The sequence below is a fragment of the Chiloscyllium punctatum genome, chromosome 48, assembly GCF_047496795.1.
Source record: "Chiloscyllium punctatum isolate Juve2018m chromosome 48, sChiPun1.3, whole genome shotgun sequence".
Lineage (NCBI taxonomy): Eukaryota > Metazoa > Chordata > Chondrichthyes > Orectolobiformes > Hemiscylliidae > Chiloscyllium > Chiloscyllium punctatum.
Genome location: NC_092786.1, coordinates 41,425,877 through 41,449,229, shown reverse-complemented (window position 1 = coordinate 41,449,229; position 23,353 = coordinate 41,425,877). Strand labels below are relative to the sequence as shown.

General features: G+C 39.8%; 1 protein-coding gene across 4 annotated transcripts in view; it reads left to right on the top strand.

The window, feature by feature from the left end:
* LOC140468927 (protein FAM227B-like) overlaps nt 1-23,353 on the top strand; it is a 308,644-nt gene that overhangs the window by 266,600 nt on the left and 18,691 nt on the right. For all 4 annotated transcript variants that reach the window (XM_072565043.1, XM_072565044.1, XM_072565041.1 and 1 more), the window contains 4 exons: nt 8,607-8,722; nt 10,662-10,822; nt 18,131-18,208; nt 18,562-18,636. In XM_072565043.1, coding sequence (XP_072421144.1) covers nt 8,607-8,722; nt 10,662-10,822; nt 18,131-18,208; nt 18,562-18,636 — 430 coding nt within the window. The remainder of the gene's footprint in view (nt 1-8,606; nt 8,723-10,661; nt 10,823-18,130; nt 18,209-18,561; nt 18,637-23,353) is intronic.

The window sequence follows — 23,353 nt, the reverse complement described above, 5'->3', positions numbered from 1 at the left end:
TTTGTCTCAGCCTTGAATATACTTAATGATGCAGCCTCAACAGCCCTCAATAGTATAGAATTCCACAGATTCACAAACGATTGAGAAAAGAAATTCCTCCTCACCTCTACCTTAAATGTGCAACCCCTTATTCTGAGATTATGCCCTCTGGCCCTAGACTTGGGGAAACAATCTATTCACATCTCTCCTGTCAAGTGCCCTAAGAAACATGTAGGTTTCAATAAGGTCGTCTGTCATTCTTCCTTATTCTAATGACTACAGGACCAATCTATACAACTTACCCTCCAAACACAGTCCCTTCATTCATGCTATCAGCCTAGTGAACCTTCTTTGGACTGCCTGCAATGCCAATATATCTTTCCTCATATAAGGGACCAAAACTCCTCACAGTATTCCAGCTGTGATCTCACTGGTGTCTTATGTAGTCTTAGCAAAAGCCCTCTACTTTATACTTTGTTCCCTTTGAAATAAAGGCCAACCGTCCATTTGCCTTTGCTATTACTCACTGAACTTAGGTGCTAGCTTTTTTTGTGTTCATGGACAAGGACTCTCAAATCCTTGTAATCTGTAGCTTTAAATAATATTTACTCCCCTATTCTTCATGCCAAAGTGTATAATCTCTCATTTCCCCATATTATATTCTATCTACAAAATGTTTGCTTACTTAACCTGTTCTATATCTCTCTGCAGACACCTTTGTATTATCCTTACCATTTGCCTTCCTTCTCATCTGCAGGCTTTGCCATATTACATTCACTTTCCTCATCCAATTCATTAATACAAATAATTTTGGCCCCAGCACTGATCCCTTTGGCACACCACTAGTTATAGGCTGCTATCTTGAAAATATTCTCCTTATCCCAACTTTCTATCTTCCATTAGTTAGTCAGTCCTCTATTTATGTTAGTATATTACCTATCAATTGGGCGTTTGTCTTATTGAGCAGCCTAATGTGCGATGTTGTATCAACCATCTTCTGAAAATACAAATATATTACAGCCAATGCTTTGTCTTTATCTATCCTGTTTGTTACCTCTTCAAAGATTTCTAGTAAATTTTTAAAAAAAGGATTTCCCTTTATGAAGCCATGCTGATTCTACTTCATTGTATGATGTATTTCTAAGCGTTCTGCTATTACATCTTTTTTAATATGCACTAACTTTTTCCTAATAACAGGTATTAAACTACCTGGCCCATAATCAGGTGCTTTTTTTGTCTCTTTCCCTTTTTAAAGTGTTACCTTAACAGCTTTCCAGTCCTCCAGGACTTTCCCATAATCTAAGGATTCTGAGAAGATTACAGCCAGAGAATACACCATCTCTAGTTACTGCCTTTAATATTGGGGGATGCTTCCCATCGGGTCCATTAGTTTCCCTAGCAGTTCTTTTCTAGTGATAGTTCTTGCATTTATTACCTCTACTCCTTCTCCCTGTAAATATTTAGTGATTTTGGAATGCTATTAATGTCTTGAACTGTGAAGTCTGATGCAAAGTATTTATTAAAGACCTCTGCTATTTCCCCATCATCATTCTTTAAGGAGCCAATGTTGACTTTGGCTTCTGTCTTCCTTCATATATGTGAAGTGGAGGTGCTGATGTTGGACTGGGGTGAACAAAGTTAAAAATCACACGACACCAAATTATAGTCCAATTGGTTTATTTGAAACTACAAGCTTTTGGATCGCTGTTTCTTCATCAGGTAACTAGTGGAGCAGGATCATAGGACATAGAATTTATGGTAAAAATCATGTATAGTCAAAGAAACTCTTGCTGTCCAGCTTAATATTACTTGCAAGTTTATGCTCAGTGTTCCTCTTTTTTTGTTGTCTTTTGTTGGTTTTTAAAACTTTCCCAATTCTCTGGCTTGGCACTAATCTTTGCCATGTTGTATGTTTATTCTTTCAAGCTGATGCTATCCTTAACTTCTCTGGTTAACCATGATTGGCTTACCTCTTCTTAGACTCCTTCTTCCTCACTAGAATATCTCTTTGCTGTGAGCCTGAACTATTTTCTTAAAGGTTTGCCATTGTTCCTCAGCCAGCTTTTCTACTAAACTACTTGCCCAGTTCACTCCAGCCACCTCTGCCCTCATTCATTTGTAATTACCCTTACTTAAGTTTAGCTCAGTTGTTTCTGACCCAAGTTCCTGTTTTCAAGGGGGTCTTATTCTCTGACATCATTTATTAAACCTGCCCCATTACACTTAAACCAGTTCCAACCTACCGAGATCCCTGCTTGGATCCACAACATATTGTTCTTCAAAACTGCTCTGAATACACTCTGAATTCTTCCCCATGGCTCCCTCTGCCAATCTGATTATCCCAATATACATGAAGATTAAAGTCACCTTTTTTTTACATAGCCTCATTATCTCCTGATTTATTCTTCTATAGGATATTACTCTCAGGGAGCCTATAGACTACTCCTAGCAGTGTCTTCTTCCCCATTATATTTCTCCATCATCCAAATCAAGATTACTTCTTTCTATCATACTTAATCCATCCTGTACCAATAATGCTACCTCAGCACCCTTTCCTTACTGCCTGTACTTAGAAAAGTCACATATCTCTGAATACGTAGTTCCCAGCCTTGATCTCCTAGTAACCATGTCTCTGAATTGGCTAACATCCTCCTGTTTGCTAACATGCATAACTCTGAGCCTACCTCTCTCTTCAGCCTGTGTTTGAATCTATTCAATCTGGTGTGCATCATATGCAATGCACCGTTGCTTAAAATTACTCAGGATATTCTATGTGATTGATTATGTTTTCTTATTCTTCTTGATATCTCTATGGAGAGTAATAGTCTTATTTACTGCATTGTATTTCTATCGTGATTCTATTATATAATTTACCTTCTTGTTACTACATTTCTCTCCTCCTTCGAAAGCTTCCTTTTAGCTTACCTCTTTGTTGATGATTTTGGTAATCTCCAGAATTCAAATTCTGAAAAAGGGTCATTGAACTTGAAATGTTAACTCTGCTTTCTCTCCTGAGATGTTAACAGACCTGCTGAGTTTCTGCAGCAATTTCTGTTTTTGTTCCAGTTATTGATTTCAGTTTAATAACTTTCTGCGATGAGATTTGTGCTCATAAGCTGTTTTTGGAACACAAGTATCATACTGCCTCATTTTTGGCCTCATGTCCCTCACTGAGATTACAATTTAATTCTTCCATATGAAAAAAAACATGCTTTACATTATTATCTGATCTGCAATGATTTAACATTTAATTTCTGTATTCATCAATGGTTTACCTTCTTCCCAAAACCAGGGTGTATATTCAAGGACAAGAATCGTGCACTATGTATCAGCCTCCAATTCAGGTCAGTTTATGTTGATTGTGCAAAGCTGACAGGAGAAGCTTTTTTTCTCTTTTGTAAAACTGAAGAATGGGTGGAACTTACAGAGCTTTTTCAGAGCTTACAGAATGTTTTCATTTGAATTGAAGGTTTTAAATCAGACCTTGTTTTAACTGTACAAGCAGCAGTAGAACTACAATGTCTTCAGGCTGTGTCTTCATACCTGAATATTTGGTAATGGAACATTGGAAGCCTTTTGTATGGAGTTATTTCCAAAATTTGCACCATCAGTTCCATTAAAAATGACAACGAAGCTATTAATTGTTGCAAAGCCAAACTAGTTCATTAATGTCATAAATGTGACTAGTCCTATACCAATGTGGTTGACTCCAGTGGTTTTCTGATCGGTGTAGCAAACCATTTCTTGGCATTAAATTGGATTGTGCCAATATTACCAGCAATATTCACATTGTGAGAATGAAGACAAAATTAGCGTAATCAGACAGGGTGTTATGGTCCAAGATGGCAGCGCTAGCAAGATAAGCAGCGTTCAGCTCCTGGGCCCATGCAGTCCAGACCGGCCCCTTCCACCCTTCTTTTCTTACTCTTTTTATCTTTTTTCTTTTTCTTCATCTTCTTCCAGTCGGCAGCAGTGAAGGTGACATTGTGGAGGACGGCAGCTGGAGCAGGACTCCTGGTGAGTCAATGGAGGCCTGGCCTGGCAACAGAGCCAGGGACTCCTGGTAATGATGAGCCTGGAGCAGGGACTGCAGGTGACGGTGAGGTGGCTGCTGAAGTGGCAGTAGTAAGCTATGCCCAAAGCGGAGACTCCAGGTGTTGCCAAGGCAGCAGGAGCAATGGAGCCAAGGGCTCCAGGTTGAACTCCTGGTTATCAACGAGGCAGTGACAGCAGCTCCTGTTTGTGGTAGGCCCGGAGCTGGAGTGTCCTGGTTATCGGCAAGTTGGTGGTGGCTGTGGAGCTGGGGCTTACTGGCTGCAGGGCAAGACTGGGTCAAGCATGGGACCTGGCATCGGCAGCCTGTCGGCAGAATGGGTCCAGCGATGAAGCAATGATGCCTGAAGAGTGAGGTCTCCAATGTTGATGGGTCTAGTGCAGGTGGCAATGGGATGGCAGTACAGGGGTCATTGGCAGCTGGCTCAGGACTCGTGGTGGAGTAGGTGGGATGTAGATGGACTTTCTCTTTACATCTTTTTATCCTTTTTAATCTCAAGCTATTCAAAATGGCAACAGATTATGGCATCAGTTGAAGCTTTGTACTGTATTTTATGTTGAGTAAAAACAAGGACTGCAAATGCTGGAAACCCGAGTCTGAATTAGGGTGGTACTGGAAAAGCACAGCAGGTCAGGCAGCATCCAAGGAGCAGAAAACTCGACATTTCGGGCAAAAAAGAATAGAAGCAGGAAGCCTGCAGGGTTGAGAGATTATAAAAAATTGGTCATTGTGAAGTACAATTGACAATAAATCATCGTCATCATCGTTAGTCTTTGAAAACACTTATAAATCTAACTGGTTCAATTTAATGACAAGTTTAAATCACCTGTTTCCAAATGTTAAAGGATATAGAGACAGCCAGTGGAATTGGAATAAATGGCTCATGGAGATAAAGGTTGGTACAGACATTTTTGTTTCTAAGCAAATGGTCTGGATCAATATTCTGATTGGTGGAACATTAAGACAATATTAGAGGATCAGACTTATTTTTATCATTTTCAGAATTTAAAAAAGGATTTGGAAGTAAATATCTAGTGATGGCCTAACTTTATAAATGAACTCTTCTGAGAGTCAATTAGAAATTTCTGAAGTCATGAGATTTGCCTGAAGTTTTAAAGTGCAATTGCAGTATATGCAAATGCTGAGAATACAACTAATCTAACTCTGATATTATAAGATTATCAACCAGCCAGTTTCTGTAAGAGCTTAATTATAAAATGGTTACTTTATGGAACAAACACATTAAGCGCATTGATTACTTGCAAAAACAAAATTCTGGTTGCTATATTCTTTCAAGTAGTTTGACATTTCAAAATAACAACTGAAAGAACTGCAGATGCTGTAAATCAGAAACAAAAAACAGAAGATGGTGGAAAAGATGAGCAGGTCTGGCACTTTCTGTGAAACGGGAACTCAAAGTTAACGCTTTGGGTTTGGTGACCCTTCCTCAGTTGTTGTAGTTTGACATTTATTTCAGTACCTATGATATCTGCTGCCTCTCCTGATCTACCTTTCTATCTGTTGCCTAAGTCAGCCATTCAATCATGCACACAGATTTCTGGACTTTGATAGCTCCATTACCTCTATTCTCATGCACTTTGGTCATCATGAAATTAAACCCCTGTATAGGAAAGCGTTTGATATTCCTGTTTCCTGATCTTGCTGTTGGAGATCATGGCTGCTCACTTTCTATTTATAAGAGCTGATGTTAAGATTAAGACAAGTATTTGTCCCAATATGGAACAAATAGTTCCAGAGATGTAGTGGAAAAGATAGCAAAGATGATTCTGGATAGAAACGAGAGTAACAGGTGAGTTGTTATGTGGGTCTTTAACTTTCCAAATATTAACTGGAAATACTATAGTATTTTAGATGGGTCAGTTTCTGTCGAATGTGTGCAGAAGGGCTTCCTGACTCAGTATGTAAACAGGCCAACAAGTAATGCCACATTGGATTTGGTACTGGGTAATGAACCCAGCCAGGTGTTAGTTTTGGTGGTAGGTGAACACTTTGGTGATAGTGACCACAATTTTGTTACATTTACTTTAGCGATGGAAAGGGCAAGAGTTATAGCTGGAGGAAAGACAATTATGAAGCGATTAGATAAGATTTAGGATGCATAGGATGGGGAAGGAAACTGCAGGGGATGAGCACAATTGAAATGTGGCGCTTGTGTCCGTGATAAGAATGTATCAGTCAGGCAGGGAGGAAGTGATCGAGCGAGGGAACCGTGGTTTACTAAAAAGTTGAATCTCTTGTCAAGAGGAAGAAGAAGGCTTATGTTAGGATGAGGCTTGTAGGCTCAGTTAGGCTCAGAGGCAGGATATGTTAGCCAGGAAGGATTAAAAGAGAGATCTAAGAAGAACCAGGAAGGGACATGAGAAGTCGTTGGCAGATAGGATCAAGGAAACCCTCAAAGCTTTCTGTAGATATATCAGGAATAAAAGAATGACTAGAGTAAGATTAGGACCAATCAAGGACAGTAGTGAGAAATTGTGCGTGAAGTACAAAGAGATAGGAGAAGCGCTAAATGATTATTTTTTATCAGTATTCACACTAGAAAAAGACAATGTTGTCAAGGAGAATACTGAGATACAGGCTACTTGGGATTGAGTTTCACAAGGAGGAAATGTTAGCAATTCTGGAAAGTGTGAAAATAGCTAAGGCTCCTGAGCCAATGGGATTTATCCTAGGATTCTCTGGGAAGCCAGGGAGGAGATTGCAGAGCCTTTGGCTTTGATCTTTGTCGTCATTGTCTACAGGAATAGTGCCAGAAGACATGAGGATAGCAAATGTTGTCGCCTTCTTCAAGAAAGGAAGTAGGGACAACCTTGATAATTATAGACTGTTACTTCAGTTGTGGGTAAAGTATTGGAAAAGTTTACAAGAAATAGAATTTGTAATCATCTAGAAAATAATAAGTTGATTAGGGATGGTCAACATGGTTTTGTGAAGGGCATATCATGCCTCACAAACCTTATTGGGTTCTTTGAGAGGGTGACCAAACAGCTGTGTGAAGGTAAAGTGGTTGATATGGTGTCTCCGGATTTCAGTAAGTCATTTGATAAGGTTCCCCACAGTAGGCTATTGCACAAAATACAGAGGCATGGGATTGAGGGTAATTTAGCAATTTAGATCAGAAATTGGCTAGCTGAAAGAAGATAGACTTTGGTGGTTGATGGGAAATGTTCATCCTGGTGTTTAGTTACTAGTGGGGTACCGCAAGGATCTGTTTTGGGACCACTGTTGTTTGTCATTTTTATAAATGACCTGGATGAGGGCATAGAAGGATGGGTTAGTAAATTTGTGGAATACACTAAGGTTGGTGGAGTTGTGGATAGTGCCAAAGGACGTTGCAGGTTACAGAAGGACATAGATAAGCTGCAGAGCTGGATTGAGAAGTGGCAAATGGAGTTTAATGTGGAAAAGTGTGAGGTGATTCACTTTGGAAGGAGCAACAGAAATAATGAGTACTGGGCTAATGATAAGATTCTTGGTAGTGTAGACAAGCAGAGAGATCTCGGTGTCCATGTACATAAATCCCTGAACGTTGCCACCCAGTTTGATAGAATTGTTAAGAAGGCATACAGTGTGTTAGTTTTTATCGGTAGAGGGATTGAGTTTCAGAGGCGTGAGGTCATGTTGCAGCTGTTCAACACTCTGGTGCGGCCACACTTGGAGTATTGTGTTTAGTTCTGGTCACCACATTATAGGAAGGATGTGGAAACTTTGGAAAGAAGGGAAGTAGGGATAACCCTGATAATTATAGACCAGTGAGCCTTACTTCAGTTGTGGGTAAAGTCTTGGAAAGGGTTCAGAGAAGATTTACTAGGATGTTGCCTGGTATGGATGGAAAGCCTTATGAGGAAAGGCTGAGGGACTTGAGGCTGTTTTCGTTAGAGAGAAGAAGTTTGAGAGGTGACTTAATTGAGATATATAAGATAATCAGAGGGTGAGATAGGATGGATAGTGTGTGCCTTTTTCCTCAGATGTGATGGCTAGCATTAGGGGACATACCTTTAAATTGAGTGGAGATAGATATCAGACAGATGTCAGAAGTAGTTTCTTTACACAGGGGCTTGGAATGCCCTGCCTGCAACAGTAGTAGATTCGCCAACTTTAGGAGCAGTTAAATAGTCATTGGATAAGCATATGGATGAAAATGGAATAGTGTAGGTTAGATGAGCTTCAGATTGGTTCCACACATCGGTGCAACATTGAGGCTGAAGGGCCTGTACTGCACTGTGATGTTCTATGTTCTATTTCTGGATAGATTTTTTTCCCAGAAATGTCTTCATTGAGTGATTTTTATTTGGTGTCAGTATACAAATTTACATTGCAGTGCTCATTCCATAATATTAATTGTGAGTCTAGTGAAGGGATGCTGAGTGCAAATGTGTGGGTGGTAAAATATCTCAGATCTGTTTACTGAATCTCGTTGGAGTAAACAAAACTGAAGCAAGTGAAACAGACCCGCTTGTGACTTCTGATTTTGTAATTTCACAAAGGAAATACCTAATCTTTTAAACTAAGGAATCACTGGAAGCATTGATCAATGTCTTCTATTTTCTAGCTAAGTTGACTTTGGATTTTGACCTTGATGAGCTAACGAAAGAAGATGCAAGAAATCAGATCCAGAAAGATATGTTAACTCCAAAAACCACAAGTACACTTCATGCTAAGACTGAGGTACATTTATCAGAGACTTTGCTTAAAAAGGCATCAAAGGCTTTGGGGCCAGGGAGGGATGTTCAGCCCTATGATAATGGTGGAGAAAGCTGCACTTACCAATGTCCAGGTAAAAAGCAGGAATTATGTCTCTCATCGACTGTTGCATGGGCTTTAGCTTCCTTGTTTGCCTATTCAAGTGGCCTAAAACTGTTTGAAGTTACCAAACAATAAACCCATCCCAAAAATTTAGGACCCATGTTTGTGTAAATTGGGTGCAGGCAATATCGTTTACTTAAAGAAAAAGAAAGCAATATTAAAGCCAAACTACAGCATTTATCTTTCACAATAAAAGATATATTTAAATCTGAGTCCTGCTCACAATGGTCTTAAAAGGTCACCTTGTCAATTAGTGATTGATGCACAGTCCTTTTGATTGCATGTTAACTTCAAGCTTACTTTTATTTTACGAACATTTTTCCAGCTGAATTCATGACTGTTTATTTACAGTGACATGGCATCAGATTTTCCTTTAGATGTGGGGCTATAATTACGTTCTTTTGCTTTGCATTTTCTCTTTTTACCATGTATAACAGACCTTCTGTCAATGTGTTTGATAAGGAAACTAATTCTGAACCACTGCTGAAGATATAGAGTCATAGAGATGTACAGAATGGAAACAGACCCTTCGGTCCAACCTGTCCATGCCAACCAGATATCCCAACCCAATCTAGTCCCACCTGCCAGCACTTGGCCCATATCCCTCCAAACCATTCCTATTCATATACCCATCCAAGTGCTTCTTAAGTGTTGCAATTGTACCAGCCTCCACCACATCCTCTGGCAGCTCATTCCATACACGTACCACCCTCTGCATGAAAAAGTTGCTCCTTAGGTCTCTTTTATATCTTTCCCCTCTCACCCTAAACCTATGCCCTCTAGTTCTGGACTCACCGACCCCAGGGAAAAGACTTTGTCTATTTATCCTATCCATGCCCCTCATAATTTTGTAAACCTCTATAAGGTCACCCCTCAGCCTCCGACGCTCCAGGGAAAACAGCCCCAGCCTGTTTAGCCTCTCCTTGTAGCTCAAATCCTCCAACCCTGGCAACATCCCTGTAAATATGCCAGAATGCCAGGGGTAAAAAACCTCCTCTAAATTTCTCTCTTTCATTTGGAGTTCCACTGGCAACACAGCACGGGGGTGATCATGCACTCCACTTAGAGAGTCGTCAATGCAAATGTTTGTCCCACTACGTTTTGAGAAGGTCTTGCATTTGTATAGCACCTTTTACAAACTCAGTATTTCACAAAACACTTTGCAGTGAGGTACTCTTGATGTGTAGTCACTGTTGTAATGTCTTTCTTATTGTGTATGTATGATGTATTACTATTGTATAAGCAGGACCTTTGAATTTTTGTATGCTGTTTTATGGAAAACAATTCGCTTTAGTGATGCTGTTTTAAGATCATTCTGATGAAAATATAGTCTTCTCAGTTGGTGAACATTGAAATTAGGTGCAATTGGAACCCTTTTTTCTTCTTTTTCCTCAGTACTAGTCATATTGCCTGTTTGTTACAGCATCTATCCTGAAGTAAGTTTCGTGTTCTAGTCTCATGGTAACCCCTTCCAATGATTAATCATTGTGCGGAATACTTAAAAATGTTCCTGCTGTCTGTACTAAGTTTTCTCTTTATCATCTTGAACCTCTGCACTTGTGTCATGTTGTTCTGCATGTTCTTCATCCTTTTTAAATGCCCTCGCAGAAGTCTGTTTCCAAGCTGAAGAACTCTTGCTGACTAAATTATTCTGTATATTGGGGTGTACTCAAGCTTATCTTGATTAATTAGTTCAGCCAATATAAATCATGAAATACTCAAGTCATTGATAAGAAAAAGAAAATTCTGAATGGTTTATTTCATTACATTTTGAACTGATCTTAACTGTTTCTTTTCACAGTCATCTTACGTTGGCCACGGTCCTGAATTTCAACACATACTTTTAAGACTTTCTGGTCACAGCCCTCTGGTTGCTCACTTTCTGAACATGAAAAAGATTGCAGGTAGAAGTTTGAGCATCACAGGACCAAAAATGATTTGCACTGAAATTTCCAAAAATCCATATCCTTTAAGGCTCAGGATATTATTTTGCAATGTCATCTCTTCATATCTTTCTATGAAAGTATTATTTTACAGTGTCCTCATCAATGGTGAAATGATAATCTTTTCCTTTCAGCAACAGTATTCCTGTCCAGATGTAGATGTGGTGCATTTGAATTAAGCTTGATAGCCTCAGTAGCTACTAGTTGCACTGGCAAATTAAACTTTACTCAATCATAACCATTTTCAATATATGCAAGATTATTTTATGCATCTTAAGTATGTTAAAGCAAAGACATTTAAAGGTTGGGAACTAAAATTTCTATGGCAATTTATTACAACTAGGGCAACTAGGGTCAGGAAATAAAATCTGGCCAGCCAGCCAGCAACACCCAAATCCCACGTTGAATTTAAAAATAAAACTCAAATATAAATTGTGATCCATGAAGTATGTAGCATTGGGCTGAATACTTCTATAATTTTCATAAATTGTGTCACAATAGTGGGACCGTAACTATTACCATCAAGGGATGGGAAAGATAATAATAATGGTCACCATTGTCCTTTTGGACCATAGGCTGCTCTCTCATTAGACAGAGACGACTAATGATGGTTTAACCTGAGGGTTCACCACGTCTCAGGTGAGGAAGGGGTTGAGAAGGAGAGTTCTTCTTGGTAACTTCAGCCAGTATGAGTCAGTGAGTTCAGTTGGTTCAACAGCTGGTTGGTAATGCAGCGTAATGCCAACAGCATGGTCTCAAGTAATAATGATAAAGGTCTTAAAAGTTGTTAAGTTGTCACAACATAATTCAAGACTTTTAATATCTTAGCTTAATTTGAGACTCATCTGGATTTTAGATTGTAAAAGTAAAATTACTCACAAGACTGATAAAATAATCAGATTAGGATTATGTCTCTTTTAGTGATTTGAGCTTCATAAATCAATACAGTGATGTGAGGTGTGCTCTGTACTTTTGTGACATTTCTTAATGTAATATTTAACAAAATAATTTGTCCTTGAGATTTTCATGTTTTGTTAGCAACACCATCATTAGGTGAAATATGATAGAAGAAAATATCAAATGTACAACATGTAGTCGTGTTGTCACCAAATTATATCTGTTGTCCCTTGATACAATGTAGGCATCATTGTTTACATATTAAACTAATGATGTTCGGAACTAAATATCATCATCTTAATTAGTTCTATCCTTCCTAAATGTATAATTGCTTCCAGCAGGCAGGTTTGGCAGATAGTCATGTCAAATTAAGACCTAGCTTTGTATCCCCCAGGCAGTGTCTTCATTCAGATCATCTTCGTTATTGTCCTTAAAGCCATTGCTTTCCTATATATGCAATTGAATACTCCCAGAAGATAATTTACAGCTGGGATTATTATTCCTCATTTTGGCTGGCTACATCAACTTTAAGGGCTGAATATTACATATCTTGGCCAAGTCTGAGTTGCATCAAGTTTTTTTGACGGATCTCAGTGCGTGGTCTGAGGGATTTTCTTGCCATATCTTACCAAACTTGCCTTATTAACTCCCTACCTTGCCTTCATGAGGACATTCCTTATGTCATACTCCAGCCCTGAAATAACATGTACCATTCCAGAAACAACTCACCACCCAGTGGATGTTTGCCCAAAGGTTGCTGTGCACTCAGACAAGTGTTGGATTTCTAATATTACCCCACACCAGCAATGCCACGGCCTTGCAACCACACAGCGCATGGCACATAGCCAGTATGACTGACATTCCCTCACACATTCAATCCCAAACTCTCACCCGAGTTTAACCACCAGGCCACACAGAGTATGTAGCTATATCCTGTCTAAACACCTTAAGTTAATGCTACACTGTCCTAATGCCTACTGGTGACTCAAAGCTAGTTATTGTCCAGTAGGAGAAAATCACACACAGGCAAGGAATGGACAAATTAAAACATTTTATATGTAAACAGTAAAGGCGCACACGAACAAAACAATACAAACTTAATAAAAACATGAAGAACTGCGGATAATGTAAATACGAAACAAAAACAGAAATTGCTGGAAAAGCTGAGCAGGTCTGGCAGCATAGAGTCACAGAGATGTACAGCATGGAAACAGACCCTTCAGTCCAACCCGTCCATGCCGACCAGATATCCCAACCCAATCTAGTCCCACCTGCCAGCCCCCGGCCCATATCCCTCCAAACCCTTCCTATATTTTTCCCCATCCAAATGCCTCTTAAATGTTGCAATTGTACCAGCCTCCACCACTTCCTCTGGCAGCTCATTCCATACATGTACCACCCTGTGTGTGAAAAAGTTGCCCCTTAGGTCTCTTTTATATCTTTCCCCCCTCACCCTAAGCCTGTGCCGTCACCACCCCAGGGAAAAGACTTTGTCTATTTATCCTGTCCATGCCCCTCATAATTTTGTAAACATCTATAAGGTCACCCCTCAGCTTCCGATGCTCCAGGGAAAACAGCCCCAGCCTATTCAGCCTCTCCTTATAGCTCAAATCCTCCAACCCTGGCAGCATCTTTGTAAATCTCTTCTGAACCCTTTCAAGTTTCACAACATCTTTCCAATAGGAAGGAGACCAGAATTGCACACAATTTTCCAATAGTAGCCTAACCAATGACCTGTACAGCCGCAACGTGACTTCCCAACTCCTGTACTCAATACTCTGACCAATAAAGGAAAGCACACCAAACACCTTCTTCACTATCCTATCTACCTGCAACTCCACTTTCAAGGAGCTATGAACCTGCACTCCAAGGTGTCTTTGTTTAGCAACACTTCCTAGGACCTTACCATTAAGTGTATAAGTCCTGCTAAGATTTGCTTTCCCAAAATGCAGCACCTCGCATTTATCTGAATTAAACTCCGTCTTCTCAGCCCATTGGCCCATCTGTGCAAAGAAACCCAAGTTAACATTTTGGATCGATTGACTCTTCCTCAGAACTGTTCTGAGGGAGGTTCACTGAACCCAAAACGTTAACTTGGATTTCTCTGCACAGCTGCTGCCCGACCTGCTCAGTTTTTCTAGTAATTTCTGTTTTTGAATAGAAACTGACGTTTGCCCTGACAATGCAAACCAGATTTCAGCATTATGACCGATAACTATTTTATGGTACAGGTTGGTTCGATGCATCCAGCCATCTATTGGAAGAAGATGTCAGTGACACCTTGTCTGGCTTGCAGCTGAGATCTGTCATGGACAGGGAGAACTTCCATCTCCCCCAAGCCCTGTCCCCTCCTTGGTTCCATTTCCTCCCATTCCTCCAGTTCCTCAGCACCCAGCGTATCACTTTGTTGCATGTTGCAATTGTGCAGAGATAGCATGCCACAATGATGCAGCAAATGCTGTTTGGACTGTACTGGAGGCCACCCACAAACCAGTCCCATACTCTACTCCATCATGGCCCTGCTATTATGTCTACACTCTGCATCAGGGGTGGGGGGGTGGGGTGTTTCTATCATTGTGTCATCAGCAACAGACGTAATGATTAGCCCTTGTTCCCCAGTAACCAATCTTGTAAGCCACCTGGAATCTCTAAAACACCAGGCACATGAGAATGCTCCAGGATGTAGAAGTTGTAGCAACTGCCAGGGTAGCAACTCCAGCAAACGGTAACAATGGTCACAGGTGACCTGAACATTAAATTAATTGAACTCTTTTCTGTTAATGAATTCTGCAGCATTGTTATATAACCCTGTCAATATGACACGTGTGCAGATGATGGGAGACACCAGCCATGTTCCCAAATTCTACTGCCTACACTTCAACACTGAGTTCATCATTGGAGAACAGAATGCACTGGTATTATCTTACACAGATGGAATCAATCACTATACTGATGTTTTGTGACAACTTCCTATGGGATCCTGATTGATTTGATTTGATTTATTGTTGTCAAATATACTGAGACACAGTGAAAAGTACTTTGTGAACTGTATAGGCCAATTGCACCATACAAAATGCATCAGGTAGCAGAACAGAGTGCAAAATATGGTGTTACATCCGCAGAGAAGGTGCAGAGAAAGGGATCAACATTAACATTTGAGAGGTCTGTTCAAAAATCTGATAACTGTGGGGAAGAAGCTGTTCTTGAATCTGTTCAGACCTGGATTCAAACTTCTATATCTTCTGCCCAACGGTAGAGGATGGAAGACAGTATAACTGGGATAGGAGGGTCTTTTATTACATTGATTGTTTTCCTGAGGCAGCAGGAAGTATAGATGGAGTAATGGCTGGAAGGCTGGTTTGTGTGATGGACTGGGCTGTGCTCACAACTCTCTGTAGTTTCTAGCTGTCTTGGGAAAGAGCAGTTGCCGTACCAAGCTGTGATGCAACCAGATAGAATGCTTCTATGGTGCATCTATTAAAATTGGTAAGAGTCTTTGTGGGCATACTCAATTTCCTCAGCCTCCTGACTAAGTAGAGCTCTTGTTGTGCTTTATTGGCACTGCCACTTGCTCATTCCCAGGAAATAATATTCCATATCCACTCCGTAAAAGATGGAATGGGATGCTCCCAACATCAAGATAGTACTCACCAAACTTCTTGTCCAATTTTGCTACAAATCTCACCACAACCCACATCACCCTATAAGATTCTCCCACAACATTTGCATAACTCTAATTGAAATTCTTCAAGACTAGAAGCTTTAGATTGTAATATTTTCTGCAAGTGATCATGCCTATATTATAATGGTTGGGCTGAGAAACTTTCATTGTCACCAAATCTACATGCTGGTATTAGTCTAAGCCACAGATACATGGGAACATCGCAACCTGCAAGTTCCCTCCAAGCCACTCACCATCCTGACATGAAAATATATCTCCCACTTTTCACTATCACGGGGTGAAAATCCTGGAATTCTCTCCCTAGGGGCATTGTGGGTCTAACTACATCACAGGTGCTGCTCAAAAAGGCAACTCACTATCACCACCTCAAAGACTACTAGGGACAGGCAGTAAATACTGACCAGCCAGTGATATTTATATCCTTTAAAATATAAATATATTTTTAAATAAATTTTTAAAAAATACCTGTGAGAGAAGAGCAAAAAAAAGATTAAATCATGATTAACAGTAAATGGGTTTTTTGATATTTTACTGAAGAGCTAGTTACATTATATTGGAGATATTTGATGGTCTCTTGTGAGACATCAGGCTCCACTTAAGTCTAAGTTCATATTACTACGACTGAAATATGTTCATACAGCTTTGGGAACAAATACAGAATTGATTGGCTCCTCCCAAAGGGCAGAGCTCTGCATGTGATATCAGTTAACCATTTCAGGTATTAACTAACTTATGTATAAAACCTGGAGCAGTGGTTTAATGAAAAAAGAACAGAGTATCTTCATGAATGAATTACAAGATCAAAGTTGTCAGAGTTTTATTATAGTAAAGCATTGTAGTTATACAATTTTATCTGACATCATGCATTAAAAAGATGAAGTATTGTGACATTATGGAGAGGATAGACAAGCAAGGTGGACATCCTAAGATTGAGTAACTTTGTGTTGTTGTAATGGCATGTTGTTGTCTTTGTGCTGTTCAAATTGTGTAAGTCAGCCCCAGTTTCATGTAAGGCATGTTGGTACCCTTAGTGTGATCACATTGATTTGGTTTCCCTAATAGACTGTCTGGTAGTCAATAGACAATAGACAATAGATGCAGGAGTAGGCCATTCTGCCCTTCGAGCCTGCACCGCCATTCAATATGATCATGGCTGATCATTCCTAATTAGTATCCTGTTCCAGCCTTATCTCCGTACCCCTTGACTCCACTATCTTTAAGAGCTCTATCCAATTCTATCTTAAAAGAATCCAGAGACTGGGCCTCCACTGCCCTCTGGGGCAGAGCATTCCACACAGCCACCACTCTCTGGGTGAAGTAGTTTCTCCTCATCTCTGTCCTAAATGGTCTACCCCGTATTTTTAAGTTGTGTCCTCTGGTTCGGCACTCCCCCATCAACGGAAATATGTTCCCTCCTGCCAGAGTGTCCAATCCAATCCCAACTAGAGAGAATTCATCTCTATTTTGATCAGCTAAATCACCTGAAGATTAAAAGAATTGTAGGGAGGTGCTTTACCACATCACCAGATTTCGTTTTGCAGCCAACAATGAGAGTTAAACTAACTGAGAACATGGCAAAGAAGCAGAATTGGCAATAGTAAAAAAAACTTGGACTCTTAATTTTACATCTACCTCACATTTTGACAGATTTTTGGTGTCTCACTTCCAAGTTGTTAACCTAAAGAAAATTCCAGGCCGTCTTCTCAGTTTCAGGTGGTTATTGGACCAGGCTAGAAATTCCACAGAAAGATGAATTCACAAAAATCCATGCTTATATTTGCATGTTAGACCCAGACAATGATACAATAAAATGATCTTCTATTAACCACTGTCAAAACTGATCAAAAACCGAGTTTAATTCCATTGCCTGATGCTAGCAAAATACATTTTACAGCCTGTTCTAACTCGTAAACTACCTTCAGATCAACTGAAATAGACTAAAATAAGCTTCACCAAATTCAGATTTTTTTTGGATTAGACAAAAAGAATATAAAATCTACACATTTTGCTTGATAATCCAACAGACCATGCTTTTAAAATCTTATATGGAAACAAAGCTATTCCGAAAGAATATTGCAAACAGTATGCTTGTGTGGAAATTTGACTTTTCAAACAAAAATCAAAAGCCTTTGTTAGAGCTGATAGTTGCCAGTGTCAGATGGAGGTTGTACTAAAGGCAGTTCATAGTCTACACTTTCAGTCACCAATGAATGTTGCAACAGTGATGAAATTATTCTTATTCTTTAAGTAAGTACTGTCATCTTGTTGCCATGCCAATTTGCTCTAGTGTTGAAGATTATCCATTATGTTTTATCTTTTTAGCAACCTGAACTATTAATTCACAATGTGCTGGGGAGGCTAACATGGTGGTATCAAACTGCTGGAAAGACTATTCAGCCAAATGAAAGCCCGCAGCACAAGAATCTAATTTGGGTCTGCATTTTTAAGTTTTGAATTAATTTGTTGCTGATTAAACTTTCAGTGCTAAGCCTTGACCTTTAATGAAACTATGGTTTTGTTCATCATCCCAGGAGGCTTCAAATTATGTTGAGTTGCACATAACTGATTTGGACCCCGCTTTAAAAAAATTCTCATGTTGCTTTTGGCTCCATTTTCTTAACTTGTCTTCTGTCTTTAAGTATAAAATTGCAAGATGAATGAGAAAATAAAAACAAAGCAATTACTACCCAAGGATACTAAATAGTCTTAAAGTAGTTATCGTTTTAACTTTAACTGAATCCAGTGCACGCCACCCTCTCCAACCTATCAAGATCTAATCAAAGAAACAAAGAAACAAAGTAAAGAGCGCCACCAGAAAATAATTGAGTAAGTTAAAAATCTATATGTATTTTATTTTAGGTTACACTGTCACCACATTGATTCTTATTTTAAATAAAAGCTTAACCGTTTTGATTTCAAAGTAAAGGTTATATTTTAGGTTTAAAGTTTACATTGTGTTTTAACTGTTGCACTAGTTGAACGCCATGTTCTTGGATGCTGCCTGAACTGCTGTGCTTTTCCAGCACCACTAATCCAGAATCTGGTTTCCAGCATCTGCAGTCATTGATTTTCCCACATGTACACAGCATATCCTATACAATTAATGGTGTTCTGCGCAGTGATTACTAAATAATTCACTCGTATCTCTTCTGCATTTTATCTTTTCCTCTGTCTTTTAGTTTACACGAGCAAACCCAAAAGGCACTTGCAACATTAAGAAGGGAACGAATCCAGTTTAATGACAAAATAGACAGGTTTGTACTACTTTTGTACAAAATTCTATTGATGAGCAAGAAATATTTATATTGCCTGAAGTAATGAAATAACAATCGCTGACTCAAAATTAGAATGCTGCTTTTGTGAGAATTTAGCAGTGAAATGAGAAAAGTGCATACTTTTGATGCAATCGTTGGGTTCTTTCAATACAACATTTGGAATGCAATATATTCATGTCAAAAACTGATGTTATACTTTAGGTAATTTATTCCTTTTTAAATGGAATGGCTTCCATAACAGCAAGAGAAATACAGTACAGAAAGTTATGCCTGACACCATAGAGCTCAATTAAGTTTATTAATAAACTTACAGGAGATTGTGAAGGCAAAACCTCTGGAATTATTTCAGGAACAAATTGATGTTTCTGACTGTATGTTCATAAGATTGCAGAATAATTATAAACTTGCTGATATCTGTCCCAAATTTGCCTTTTATGTGTTTGAATCCATCGCCTCATTGTACTACTCGTATAACATAATAGGAATTTTCCAGATAAAGCTTTTCTGCAGAGCCAATCACCTTATACATCTCAATCAGCTTACTTCTCAGACACCTCCTTTCAATGGTGAGGCAGGTCATAGAGCACAGAAATAGATCCTTTGATCCAACTCATCCCTGCTGACCAGATATCCTTAAATAAACCTGGTTGCATTTGGCTCATATCCCTGTAAACCTTTCCTATTTGTATACCCATCTAAATGCCTTTTAAAGGTTGTAATTGAACCAACCTCCACCACCTCCTCTGGCAGCTCATTCTAAACATGCAACACTCTCTGCATGAAAGAATTGCCCCTTAGGTTCCTTTTAAATCTTTCCCTTTTCACCTTAAACCTATCCCCTCTAGTTTTCGACTTCCCCACCCTGGGGAAAAGGTCTATTTACCCTCTCCATGACACTCATGACTTTAAAAACCTCTATAAGGTCATCCTTCAGCCTCCCATGCTCCAGGAAAAATAGCCCCAATCTTTTCAGCTTTTCCCTATTGTTCAAATCCTTCAACCCTGGCAACAATTTTGTAAATCTTTTCTGAACCCTTTCAAGTTTCACAACATCATTCCTATAGCAGGGAGTCGAGAATTGCACACAGTATTCCAATAGTGGCCTAACCAATGTCCTATAGACACAACATGACCTCCCAACTTCTATACTCAATTCATTGATCAATAAAGGGAAGCATACCAAACGCCTTCTTTACTATCCTATTTAGCTATGGCTCCACTTTCAAGGAACTGTGAATTTGCACTCCAAGATCTCTTTGTTCAGCAACACTGCCCCGGCAACACTGCCTTCAGGATTCCTTCTAATAACTTGTCCGCCACCACTTTCAGGCTCACCGGTCTATAGTTGCCTGGTTTTTCCTTACCACCATTCTTAAATACTGGGACCACATTAGCCAAGCTCCAGTCTTTCGGCGTCTCGCCTGTGACTATTGATGATACAAATATCTCAGCAAGGAGCCCAGCAATCTTTTCCCAAGCTTTCCACAGAGTTCTAGAGTACACCTGATCAGGTGCTGGGGATTTATTCACTTTTATGCATCCAGAATGTGGACATTCTTCAATTTTCATTTTCATATTTATTTCCCCAAGTTCTCTATCTTCCATATCCTTCTCCACAGTAAACACTGATGCAAAATATTCATTTAGCATCTTCCCCATCTCCTGCAGTTCCACACATAGGTGGCCTTGCTTATCTTTAAGAGGCCCTATTCTCTCCCTAGTTACCCTTTTGTCCTTAATATATTTGTAAAATCCCTTTGGATTGTGCATAACTCTATCTGCCAAAGCTATGCAGGTGATGAGGAAAGTTGGTTGTCAATGTCAACCTCGACTAGACAATGCCATTGATAAGGTTCAACTAATGGTATGTTACTAATGGGCCCCAATGTTTACCAGGGTGAAGAATATCTCTACCCTGGTGAAAATGTCAGAAGTCAGGAATCCAAAAACCCACCCCCAAACTTGATGTCTCTCATTTTCATCGGGGTGGATTGGGGGCTGAGTTGTAGTTCATGCATACATAGTTCTCAGAGACAACTGGTCATTTAAGTGGTGAAGGCCTCCACTTAAATTGGATTTCCTTATATCTGGAACTTGAAATATGGAGATTGGGCTAGGTAAGAGCAGGTCTGGTTCCAGTACATTTATCTTGTATAGATAGATACCCCTTTGAAAAAATTACCACTATAGATATGATGTTAGGTCACTCTGGAGGTGAGGGGTCAGGAATCCTTTTGTTTGAAGAGGTCAGGTGCCCTTTGGGACTGTGGAGAAGATTGTACCTTAATGGTGCACAGAGACCTTGGAATTGTTCAACTTGCTAAGACTTATTTACGTGTGAGAACCTGTCCAGAAGTGACAAGAAATGTTGATCTGTTAAGAAGTGTCAGGAAGTGTCAAAATTTTTATTTGAGTGTTTTTCTCCATTGTGTACATGCTGCAGTATAGAAATTTAAGTGATATAACTATAGTTTGTTCCCTCTGTGCATGGATTCTTGTTTTTTGTTTTTAAATTCATTCATGGGTGTGAGCACACTGGCTACACCTGTTTTTTTTTGTCTATCCCTAAATGCACGGAGAGTTGGTAGGAGAGTTTCCTTCTTAAACCACTGTAGTCCATGGTGTGTCAGAACATCCTCAATACTATTAGTGAGGATTTTGAAATGGTGACAGTGTTGGAACGGCAATATAATACAAGATTAGGATGGTGTATGGCTTGGAGGAAAACTTGCAGATGGTCGTGCTCCCACCTGCGAGGGCTCTCAGAATGACTTGTATTTTGCTTTTTTCGGAGAGCTATGGTACTCCTTTGCATCTGATGCTGGGGGGCCTTTAAGGGAGGTAAGGTCTTTAGATAAGGGAAAGTCTTAGGATAAGGGGTAGCAAATTTAAGTCAGATTGAAGGAGAAACTACTTCTCAAGGGTTGTGAATCTGTTGAGTTCACTACCTCAAAGTGCTGTGGATGCTGGGACAGTGAGTAAATTTGAGGAGTTAGACAGATTTTTAATTGGTAATGGATTGAAGGGATATGGACAGAAGGCAGGAAAATGGGAGTGAGAAGCATACCAGCCAATTGACCTAATTCTGCTCCTGTATCTTATGAACATCTCTAAGGTATCTTTTGGGACATGTTTGTGCATAAGTGATGCATATCCTCATTGGGACTGGCAAAGTTGTCAAAGGACTATCCAAAAATATGAAGTTAAAATGGAATAATGCTAGTCATTTCAGAATGTTTGTGGACCGGCAACTTTATCTTCTGTCAAAAATATCTCCTGTTTAATAGCCCTGCTAAATATTGATTACTTTACTTACTGTATGGAAACAGGCCCTTCAGCCCAACAAATCCACACTGACCTGCCAAAGTGCAACCCACCCAGACCCATTCCCCTACACCTAACATTACGGGCAATTTAGCATGTCCAATTCACCTAACATGCACATTTTGGACTGTGGGAGGAAACCGGAGCACCCGGAGGAAACCCACGCAGACAACGTGCAAACTCGACACAGTCAGTCACCTGAGGTGGGAATGGAACCCAGGTCTCTGGCGCTGTGAGGCAGCAATGCTAACCACTGTGCCACCATCCCATATTGGATGAATAGGTATAAAAGGGAAGGACAAGGGTTGATAGGTTAGGTAAGAGAAGTTGGTATAGGGACTACAAAAGGGTAATGGGGGTGATTGACATCATATGGGGCATTAGAGGATGTGGTAGATGGTTGGATTGGCATAAGGGTATGATGTACCATGGTTACAAGGGCATAGATGGGCAAAGAGTAATGGTGTGATAGTAGTAGGGATGTGCTATGTGCTTAATACATAACCTTATACTTTGAGTGCCGGAGTCCTCAGGGAGACATTCTACCCAGCCCACCTTGTGAACAAACAGCTACTTTAACTTTCTCTGGGTCATCTGGCCTGGCTCATAATCCATCCAACCTCCAAATCTAAAATGAGAGCAACCAATTTAAGGTGAATTTCAGAGAGTTGGGATTTCTCCTGATTCTACCTGATTGAAGAGTGAAAATCCCGGTGATGGTATTTCCACCAGGCATCAGTCTCTCTCCTTGGATGCTGTCTGACCAGCATCTGCAGTAATTTGTTCCTACATTGTGTTTAATTCTCTTCAAGGAATGCCTACCCTGAAGAAGTTTTGCTCTTTCCCTCGACAGGAATTCTGGTTATCGCTTTCACTGTCTGCATCTCTATTGCTTTCCACTTCACTGCTGGTATTCAACAAGGTATTTGCCAAAACTCGCTTATCTGAACTATCAACATCTTTTCTCTGCCAGCACTCTGCACCCCACCACTGCCATGGATAGACAGGGTGATAAAGAAGGTGTTTGGCACACTTGCCTTTATTGCGCAGAACATTGAGTATAGGAGTTGAGGCATCATGTTGCAGTTTGTTCAGGACATTGGGGAGGCCACTTTTGGAGTACTGTGCACAATTCTGGTCGCCCTGCTACGGGAAGGTTATTATTAAATTAGACAGAGTTCAGAAAAGATTTACAATTATGTTACCGGAACTGGATTATTTGATTTATAAAGAAAGGCTGGATAAACTGGGATTTTTTTCCACTAGACCATTGGAGGTTGAAAGGTGACCTTATAGAAGTTTATAAAATCATGAGGGGCATAGATAAGGTGAATAGGAAATGTCATTTCCCTGGGGTGTGGGACTTCAAAAC